Source organism: Octopus bimaculoides, chromosome 17 (assembly GCF_001194135.2).
Source record: "Octopus bimaculoides isolate UCB-OBI-ISO-001 chromosome 17, ASM119413v2, whole genome shotgun sequence".
Taxonomy (NCBI): domain Eukaryota; kingdom Metazoa; phylum Mollusca; class Cephalopoda; order Octopoda; family Octopodidae; genus Octopus; species Octopus bimaculoides.
The window spans coordinates 30,843,396-30,854,735 of NC_068997.1; the positions used below are offsets into that span (position 1 = coordinate 30,843,396).

General features: G+C 35.5%; 1 protein-coding gene across 2 annotated transcripts in view; it reads right to left on the reverse strand.

Annotated features, from left to right (window-relative positions):
* Window positions 1–11,340, reverse strand: part of LOC106871768 (uncharacterized) — a 629,775-nt gene that overhangs the window by 44,963 nt on the left and 573,472 nt on the right. For both annotated transcript variants that reach the window (XM_052974057.1, XM_052974056.1), the window contains exon 41: window positions 10,461–10,641. In XM_052974057.1, coding sequence (XP_052830017.1) covers window positions 10,461–10,641 — 181 coding nt within the window. The remainder of the gene's footprint in view (window positions 1–10,460; window positions 10,642–11,340) is intronic.

An 11,340-nucleotide genomic window follows, 5' to 3' on the forward strand; every position in this document is an offset into this window, starting at 1 on the left:
CTCATGTACTGAGAAGAGCGTTATCGCTGTGAAAACAACATCCATTCATGAATTTTTTTTTTTGTTTTCTTAAATACATGTTTTACCTGTGAATTTGCGTGTGTAAACTGGGAATGCATACAACGAGTTTCTCTGCCCTAGGTGTACGGAAAACACTCGGCGAGAAATGGAAGAAAATTTGAAGAAAGAAGAAAAAATAAACAACATAATAATAATAATGATAATAATAATAATAATAATAATAATAATAATAATAATAATAATAATAGTACTGTCAACTATAATGTTAACACCCAAAATGAGAATAGTAATATCAATGATGAAGTGGAAAATAGAGGTGACAGTGGGAATACTTCTAATATAAACAATATAGATGATACCTCCGGTGCCTATAAAGCAGTGAAATTATTAGTATGCCTGTTGATGTAGAAGCGGATTTAAATGATACTACAGTTGGGAGGGAGGTAGAAAATAACAGACGTGATCATAAAATACCTGATAAGAGAAATATTAATCATGAAAATAATAATAATAGGAACTTTAATAATACTAATTTTAATAGTAATATTTCTCCTAGTTGTAATTCTAGTAATATTTCTCCTAGTTGTAATTCTAGTAATATTTCTCCTAGTTGTAATCCCACTGTCCGTCGTCAGAACGTAATTTATAAATGTTCAATAATAACTACAACTAATAATTTCATTTATATTGGTTGTTCGACTAATATGAAGAAATGTCTTTACAATCACGTGTCCTCTTTTAAGCTTAAACATAAAGCGAATTGTACATCATTATCTAATAAGATTTGGGAATTGAAGGAAAACAGAATTGGGCTTAGCCTTAAATGAGAAATAATAAGAAAAGCACAGCCTTATAAAAATAGTAGATACGGGTGCGAACTGTATTCTATGGAAACATAAAATTTTTAAGCATAATGATAATTGCAACCTAATTAACAATAGATTAGACCTTGGGGTTTCATGCATACATAGTGTCACCCGTACCTTTAAATATTTTCACAAGCAGCACTTATAAAGTGTAATAATATATACTTATATACTATATATACTTAGGCTTGGACTGAATTGATGAAAACTTACTTTTAATAATTTTAAATATTTTTTACTTTTGAAATCAAAGTACGCTGCATATATTATATAATAAAAGCTATTTAGTATAGTTGGTTAGTGTGATATACAGAGTTAATATACTATCCATATAAATTTTTGCTGCCTAGTTGGTCAGATTTCATCATGGTTTTAGTAAGTAATCTATTTATCCCTTTCCTATAGTGTTCCACCCTCCTGATCTTAGTATTTATAAGGACCTTTATGTAAATAGCCGTCCAAATTAAGTACCCCTGAGAAACTATATTATCATGCATGCATTCACGCTAAAAACTTTTAAAACCTATATTATACCTCTTAGTTTATGGTTAATATATAGTTAGCATGTCCTATAACTTCTACAGTCCTTTAGTTAAAACCTAGTATCAGTCTTTATAGATACAAACTAAATAAGTTATTAAATATCTTTTAGTTTAAACACTTGAATTATTATACATTTTCCATTAATTTTTCTCTATTAGTGTTAATTAAGGTATATATATTTCATCATGGTTTTAGTGATTAAGCTAGTTTATTCTTTTTCTATGAAGTTCTACCCTACCTGATTATTTTATTATTTTATAATAGCCTTTATAAAATCAAACCCAATTTTGTACCCCTAGGATATTCATATCTAGCTTATATATAACAGTACCAATATCTTCTTAACTTATCATAAAATGCTTAGATTATTAGTTAATAACCATATAGTTAGCATGTTCTTTTGCCTCAGTACTCTTATTAAATTCCAGTAAATGCCAATGATCAATCTTCATAGATACCATCTAATAAGTTAATATTTGGGTGTATAATATGAATAAATATTAAACTTTTTCTATGTAATGTTCTTTCCTCTCTCTGTTGTAGTAAATTGTTTTGGTATATACTTAAAAGTATCCAAAGATTTTATCCTTTTGGGTAAAATATTCTTCTTAATTAACTTTTCTTGATAACCCTAAATTTTAAACTTTATTCAATATAGTAATATTGTTCAAATCATTCAGCTATAACATCCCGTGATAAAATTCCCCTTATTACCACTATTGGTTTACTGGAGTCTTGCCCTTTTAATTGAATAACTAGCATCTTGATTTAAGATCTTCCTTTACCAAATCTCATTATATTGCTTCAAATTAATCTCGATAGCTTTATGACTATTCCCACTATGATTTCTGTCAACTCTCTTGGCCCCTTCCCTAACAGACACTGTTCATTGTTCTTCAGCCTCAGATTTTGATATACAAAGATAAACTAGACTATAAATTAAAACTGACCCCAAAACATCAGTGACTAGTTAAATCCCTAAAAGATTTTTTTCCTGATGCCTTACTAGCTTCTAAGTTGAAATGAAAACAGCATGATCTTTGTCTATCTCCTTACCTTCTTGGAGTAGTTAGGTAAAATTTTATTAATGTGTCCATCTGTTTTAATTTAATTCTATGTATTTATGCAGCTGAAGATTGCTTTGCGTTTAAATTGATGTAATGATTGCATTGTTCAATTAAATGGAGTCATTTGAAACGATCGTACTGCCTTACCTCTGGATATCCTGTTGCTTATTTTGATTTTATATATATGCATACATATATGTACATGAATATACACTCATACACACACACATACCCCCCCACACGCACAAATACACATTCACCTATACACTCGCATATATATATATATATATATATATATATATATATATATATATATATATATATTTATATATATATATATAAATCTATGTACACTCATACAACTATATATTATTACACATATATACCAGTATTACGCATCTCAACATGCATATATGAATTTCTACACGTAAATGAGAGAAAGGGGTGATTATAGATGGGTACTTCCGAGTAGAATCTGGGTGCTACCCCATTCGGATTTATGATTTGTACTACTGTATACAGACAGCTTCGGTGACTTGTCTCAACATTGCATTAAAGTCATGTGTTGATAGGACATCTAACCTAAGTCTCCTTAGGAGCCATTGTGGGGCTGTTTACAGCATGCTGATAGAAGATGGAATTCGTTTATTTCTCAGTATAGTTTTCCAAGTGTTCTTTGAAACTATCATTAATGCTCTTAGATGTCACACAAATGTAGGACACTGGGAGAACCACAGAAGTCTCTTCCTGTCACTTAATCTGATATACATTGTTCTTCGTTTTATTGTTTACATGTAGGCTTGTAGAATATACTACACAATTATTTTGACATCTAATTTTATCAAATGGGTATGATTTATTCAATATAGATTTGGTAGTCCTTCTGTCTTTTCTAAGAACCTTGCATTCGGGATATGTGGTGCTGGATATGTTGTCATTCATGTGGTTGGCATAATGGGGATACGTTCTTCATTACTCTAAGTCTTCCACGAGGATGTTGATTTTCGCAGTACCTAACAGCACTGAGTCACTACGGATTACAAGTGGATTAGCCATAGGTGTATAATAGTGAAGTAAACAGATACTGAGCTGTGGATAGAAGATACTATGATCAACGGAAATGTTAAACTCTGTTATAACTGCCATTATATGTATTTCAGTTTCTTTCTTAAAGTCTCCGTTCTTCAGCCATAACCAAAACTCCTCTGCAGCGACGTCCTGCATTTGTCCGAGATGCTGGAGTGAAGTTATTTCACGCTGATATTTCTTTCTCGCTCCTGGTTTCTCCTTTTTGCTTTGTTTTTTGTATTCTGTTGCCGCCTCTGCAGCTTCATTCTCCTCTCCTCTGGCAGCTGAAATTAATCTTTCTGGGTTGCTTCTCACATACTCTTGTATATTTCGTGATACAATCTCTACAGTCTTCTATTGAAAGCAAATCACACCCGCTCCGCCACATTTTTCCGTGGTAGGTATGATCTGTGGACACTGTCTGTGCGACGTTGGAATCTGGACATGGACATTAACTTGCTAGTTTTACAGTTTATGTCTCTTAGTTGTTCCCTAATCCAGTTCAGAAAAATAGCAGAATATCTTATTACAAAGACCACCCATGTGTTTATAGCAGAGATGCTTTTCCTTCCATTCAGTTATGAGCTTAGCGCTCCTTTTATTTTCCTCCAGAGATATTCATTTCTTGCTTTCTCTTTGATTCCTTGGCTGAGGATTCTGTCTCCAATACACCAAGGTACTTGTAACTGTCACCCTCATTCATTGTAATTGTTACCTTCATCCACTTTTCTGTTGTTTTGAATCGAATCCATTCACACGGCTAATAAGATCCCAATGCACACTTTTGCCTGTACAGTCATGTCTTTATTTACACTCTGTTTGTGCTACTATATTGCACTTATTCAAAAGATCATCGATACTTTCCTCTTTTTTCGAGCAAATTCTACATGTACTGTCTGAGTGAGTTTTGTCAATCTTTGCCATAAGATTTGTTATAATGGCTTGTTCCTTAGCGACTATAATTTGCGTCTTATTCTTCTGTTCAGAATTCCATCCATCAACCAGAAACATCATTAATTATTTCCAACATTTTCGGCTTGTGGCATAAATTGGCCATGTAATCCTATTTCTTTCCATTTTTTGTGTCGCTTTGCCCTCCATTCTCTCTCTGAATTCCTTCGCTGTTTCAGCAACTTTCTGGGTATCTCTAACTGCTGGTAGTATTCTCCGTTCAGTCTGCACACCAATTGTTCAGCCTCAATATCTCAGTACAAATGGTATCTTCTGCTTTTCGTAACCTGCCGCCTCCTTCATTTCTTGGTAGGCAGAGTCTGTTGCTATTTCTTTTAGGGTGGTGCGCATTGTACATTGTGTGCAGTTTTCTTATTCTTCTATCGAAGTTCCACCCATGCTCGGCCTTTGTGCATTCCAGAAAGGAATCAGTGTATCTTAATACTGGCATAGCTCATGTGTTTGTTTATAGCTTTGACAATATTTCTTCCATACAGTTTCGTTTTGAGTACCTTCCAAATTTTATTCCTGTACCCGTAAGAAATTTTCTTTCTCATTTCTCCGTCCTTTCACTTATCATCTTGCAGTACTCCTGGGTATTCATACCCCTCAGTATTCCACAATGATATTGTCGTGTACTCCTCGCACCCCTCATTATTCCACAATGATATTGTCGTGTACTCCTCGCACCCCTCATTATTCCACAATGATATTGTCTTGTAATAGTTTTATGCCATCAGAGTTTGTCTTCCGACCTCTTGCTCTTTGCATCAAAGAATCAGGACCTTCTCGTTCTTTGAGGTCATCAATATAAAGCAGGTTATTTATTTTCAACTTGGTTTTGAGAAATACATATGTAGGCCATATATGGCTGTATACATATGCGAGAATTTTGAACCAGAATCCCCGGACATCATTAGGTCCGAGGGCTTTCCAGTTTGATATTCTTTTGATCATTTCTTTTACTTTCTTACCCGTAATTGTTGCATTTCCTTGTGTCACTCCATCTTCGATTTCTCTTTTAAATTCCAGTAACCAGTCTGCTTTTACATAATGTTGGGCTTACTTAATGCTTCAGTATCTAGCATATCATTCCCCCGATGCTCCTCTTCATTGTTCTGTTCAAAGAATTTACTTTCACTGCCCTCGAATAATCTATTATGATGGTACTGATTTGTTTTCTATTGGTAACTTATTTTTTTGTTACCTAACAGTTTTTTCATTTTTCCTCTTTATTCTTTTTTAAGTATTTTCAGTCCTTTGCATCTTATATTTCCTCTGTAGTTCCTGTGTCTTTCCATCACCTTATTGTTTTCTATGATTGCATGTTTCCATGGAAAACACCTTTTAAGTTGTTCAATTTGATTTTCAGGTCTTCGTTCCCATCATGGCAATTTGTCCTCTGTTTTCCATTACCTTTTAACTCTAAGCATTTGAACGGCGACTAAGCTGCTCAGTATATATGGTCGCTTAGATCTGTTATATTTTCAATGTAGATTGCATTAACGGCTCGTCTATCGTTTTTATGAAATTTCTTAGTTTTCCACTTTCAGTTCTTCTCAGAAATGTTAGTCGCTTTCTTTCACTATTTCGTTCTCATTCAGGTATTTAATAAGTTTTGTTCTTCTGTAATAATCTTTCCGTTCATGAAGTAGAATTTGTCTTCATCCAGCTATTTCTTGAGCAAGGGTTTACTAATCTCTCCGCACGTCTATGTACTTGTTCTGCTTCAATTACTTCATGCTCAGCGTGGTCATGTTCACACACTATTGTGGAGATTTCCTCCATTTCCAACGGGGATGTCCACTATCTTTTCGCGATTAGTTTTTTTAGTCTAGAGGTCTTTGTCCTGTAGAAAAGAACATATTTTTCTCTGCTCATATTTATTTATTCTTTCTTTGCACCATATTTTCGTAGTCTCACTTCTGTAATAGCATTCCATTATAGTTTTGTTGTTGTTTTGAGTTCTCCTAATCTTTGGAGCAGTATTTGATAATGACCAGGCCAACCTTGCTGCGTAGTGGAACACTTGCCATGCGAGAGGCCATTACTCAGAGTTTGGGTTTCATTAACTTAGTTGTGATATATTTGGCATTACACTCATAAAGAGGACTGTGTTGGTGAGGTGTCACAACCACCAAAGTTTTTTATTGATACAACATTTCTTTGGGAGTGCTGGCAAAGTCTAAAGAGACCTTTCACCCTCTGTGATAGATTTATCCTCATCGAAGAGGTTCTCTGCTGTTTTTTTCTGGGGCTATTTATTATTACTGTTAACCTAAGCGGTAACGCCTTTATAGGTACTACAAATACACAAATATTACTTGGATGGTTGTTGACTCTTCAGACTTCATCCACCCCATGAAAAGTTTTGTTTTTCGTCCAGTAGTACTTCCAAATAACAAGCAAAAAAAAAAGAGCCTCCTCACAGAGTGCACTCTGGGGCTGTTGCCGGTTTAGTCGGGAATGGCTTGACTTTGTGGAAGTTGATCACCATTCAGTCATTCGGGCATGATTTGATTTCACTATTTCAGTCTTAATGGTGTCGGAGAGGTGAATGTTACGAGTCTGAATCAATCAAGTACAAGTGAGACGAGGGAAGAAGAGGAGGTACAGGAAAGAGAGAGAAATGAGAGAGGAAAGAAAATGTGCTTCATAGTGCGACCGTATATAAGAGATTGAGGTGAAAGTGGTGGGTTCAGTGGGTGAGTGCAATAGTCGCGAGAGAAGGTGGGAAAGTCTCTTACTGAGTGAGGAAACAAAAGAGCAACACATATATCGATGACAGAGAGAAAGAGAGAGAAATATAGTGATGTAGGCAGTTAAATATTTTGGGATCAATACACAATGATCTTCAAAACAACAAAAAAACATATATTGTTACGATTAAAGAATAGCTCACTTTCCGTTAAAATAGGGATTTAGAATTTAGAGTCAGCTTCATAGATGTTAGGGAAATGAAGGTGAATCGTATGATTAGAGGAAGTGTGGTGCAGCTTATAGTTTTGTATGGAATCTCAAAATCATCAAAAGTATCAGAAAGAGAGAGAGGAAGAAAGAGAAGAGAGAGAGAGGAAGAAAGAGAAGAGAGAGAGAGGAAGAAAGAGAAGACGGAGAGAGGAAGAAAGAGAATAGAGAGAGAGAGGGAGGGAGGGATCAAAAGATAGTGATACAGGAAGTTAAGCATTTTGGGTTTAACAAACTGATCTTTCGATAAAAACTATGATTATCTTTGTCATCATTCTTATTTGACGAAAACTCTCAGCTTAAGTTGTTGGGTATAATGGAAAGTGTCACCCTGCGAAGAATTCTTGCAGTTCTAAGCAATGTTGATTTTTGTAACTGTTCTATCTTCACACTTTCACCAATCTTTTTCAGCCACGTTGGTAGCTAAGTGCTGCTGCTTCCAAGGGTACCAATTACTATTGGTATCACATGTATTCTCCTCATTGACCACAACCTTCACATTTCCCACTTCAAATCGTCAGGGTTGTTTACATTTTCTTTTTTTCTCTTTGATCCTGTTGTCACCGGGGCATGCTATATCGATTATCGTGCATTTTCTTTCTTTCTTATTCACCACAACAATGTCCAGTTTCCGATGTATGGTCAGGTGATCACACTGAATCATTGCATCTCATAGGATTTTGCCGTTCTCATTCTCGGTGACTCCTGGGTTTTCTCATACCACATCTTTGCTCTTTGCTGGCATTGATTTTCACAGAGCTTCCAACGAATCATTCTTACCAAATTACCAAATTTTGCATTTGAGTTGTACCAATTTCGGGCATTCACTAACGACGTGCCATACAGTTTCATTCATCTCACCACACATTCTGCATTTGTTGCTGTCGGTAGTGTTGTCGATTCTGCATTTCTCATAGTTAGTCCTTAACGCTTGTTCTTGAGCTGCGCGTATAAGTGCTTCTGTCTCTATATTCAGGTTACAACTACCAGCCACCGTTCTTCTGTATCTGTCTTGGTGTTCGTATCTCTTACAAACTGAACGTACATTTTCATTCCATCCAAGCTGTTTTCTGCCTCTATAAATTTTTATTTCTTTATATATTTCTCAGTCTTAATGGTACCGGCCTCCTTCGCATGTTTCTACAATGGGCCCACGGCATTTTTATATACCACAAGAAGCTGTGTTCCTCTGCTTAGACAAAATCCTGGCAAATGATCCAGCCCTCCCCAACCACTCTTCTGAAAAAGTACAACCTATCGGTCTACTCAGAGTAGTAGGGTCCGTGCACTATCAACATTCTTTTCACTTCATATCCATTTTCATCAGTTCTTTGTTTTTGTAATTTTATAATTCCAGCTCTATACCGAAGTGATGCCATCATCCATTTATTAATTGCTTGGATTTTATTCCATCCGGTCAGTTTTGAGCACCACACCAACCTTAGCTTTCGAGTGAGCAGGCAGAATCATTTTCACGCCGGATAGAATGCTTAGCAGCATTTCGTCCGTCTTAGCGTTCTGAATCCAAATTAAGCTAAGGAGTCAATAAAATAAATGCCAGTGAAATAAAGGAACTGATGTAATCGAGTAGCCCCCTCCCCTAAAATTTCAGGTCTTGTGCCTATAGTAGAATGAATTGTTATTATTATTATTGTTGTTGTTGTTGTTGTTGTTGTTGTTGTTGTTGTTGTTGCTGTTGCTGTTGCTGTTGTTGTTATTATTATTTTCTCTTTATCCACTCTATTGCAGATGAAGTACAGCGGAGGTACTTGCTCATTCCTCAGGTTGACCCCTTGGTCTTGCGCTACTAGTACAGTGCTCTCGGTCTTTCTTTTTGGGGTTGCTTTCATCAGCCTATCCACTTATTTTTTCCAGCAACTTCTGTTATGACTACATGGGACTGATTGCGTAGTCCCTTCTTGCGTAATTCTTCTTCAATTCCTTTTTGTACATCTTCCTTTGTTTTCCCTTTTTTTCTTTGCCCCTAAATACACCTTCATTCCTAACTGTTACTAGCAAAGTTTCCTTACTTTGGACTAGGTATATCATTAAGCTCATGAGTTCGATATGGGTGCAGTCTTTCACACTTATCAGTCCCCTGCACCCATTTGCTCTCTTCATGTGCAGGTGATTAGTGTCTGCACGTGGATGATGGGCTCCAAGCAACGTTAGTACCTTTCTTGACTTCCTGTCCATCTCCTTTAGCTCCTCCCTCTCTGTCCACTTCAGGATTCCAGTGCCATATCGAACTCCTGCGATTACACCAGAGTTTATGGCCAAATTATGTTACTGGCATTCCGTTTGAAGCCAATATTTTCCTCACTCACCGCAGGTACTCTTTTTTTGTCTTTTTCTTCATGTCGTGGTGTTTGATTCCACCTGCCTCAAGTATTCCCAGGTATTTATAACTAGATTGAGGTTGAATTGCCTTCATCATTTCACCACTTGGCAAAACTATGCCTTCTCTCCTGGGAAGCTTTCCTCATCTCATCACCATTGTAGCACATTTTGAGAGTCTAAACTCCATCTTGATATAATTGGAGGAAATTCAGACAGACTGGACAAGGCTGTCCAGTTCTGCCTCAGTTTTTGTGAACAGCTACAGGATGTCCATGTATAAGCAAGTAATTTAGTTTTTCCTTACCTCTTCCCAGATGATACCACAACTTTGTTTTCTCTAGTATTTAATTCAAGGTAATCATTCCCATTATAATTGTTGTTGTTGTAAAGGTGGCAAGCTGGCAGAATCGTTAGTACGCCGGGAGAAATGTTTAGTGGTATTCTGTTTACCGCTACGTTATGAGTTCAAATTCTGCTGAGGTCGACTTTGCCTTTCATCCTTTTGGGGTCGATGAAATAAGTACCTGTTACGCACCAAGGTCGATGTTATCGACTAGCCCCTCCCCCCAAATTTCAGGCCTTGTGTGTATAATAGAAAAGATTATTATTGTTGTTATTATTAAATAAAACTTTATACCTGTGATTTTTGCAGCTTTAACCAAACCACGCCCAAGAGCTTCTCTAGCAAATGGATCCAACTGGAAGTCTTCTCTTCTTCCAATCACAGAAATAAGTAAGTTTGGCAATGATGAATACCATAGGCGTTTTATCAAATGAATCGTAGTTTCCATAGAGATTTTGTGATTCACACGGACAAACTGTGTGTGAGAAAAAGAAACACATTGTTTTACGTAATCTAATGTTTGATATAATGGGAAAAAGCAATTTAGTGAATAAATTTTATTGTGATGTTTTATTGTATGTATCCATTATATTGAGAATGGTGGTATTTGACATTAAATAATTGAGAAGTTATAGGTTTGTCCTGTCTCAGATGAAGTCAGGATAATTCAAGCAACAATTTCACTGAATATTGGACATTGATTTTATTGTAATAATTATTTATCATATGTTGGCTGGAAAACGATGATCATCCTATGGATACCAACTGGTGGAATAAATATAGCCATCCCATACTTCCTGACTTTCATATATACATACATACATACATACATACATGCATATATATATATATATATATATATATATTATTTTGCTTGAAAGAGTTCCAACACTGTCTGTTTTTTATGTTTTATTTATATTCCTGCAGAACTAATGTGGGGTATAGAATATGGAATATACAATATATAATATGATATACAATATACAATATAAAATAAAATAAAATGAAAATGGATGGCACCATGAAAGAAAGTATTGAATGTAGATGAAATATTGAGTGTTCAATATAAAGGATCAAATATATAAATATATAAATATAAATATATATATATAAAGGCGACTCGAGTTTCAGGGCTATTTCCCTTCGTCATGGCCGGTATGACAGACTGTCTGTC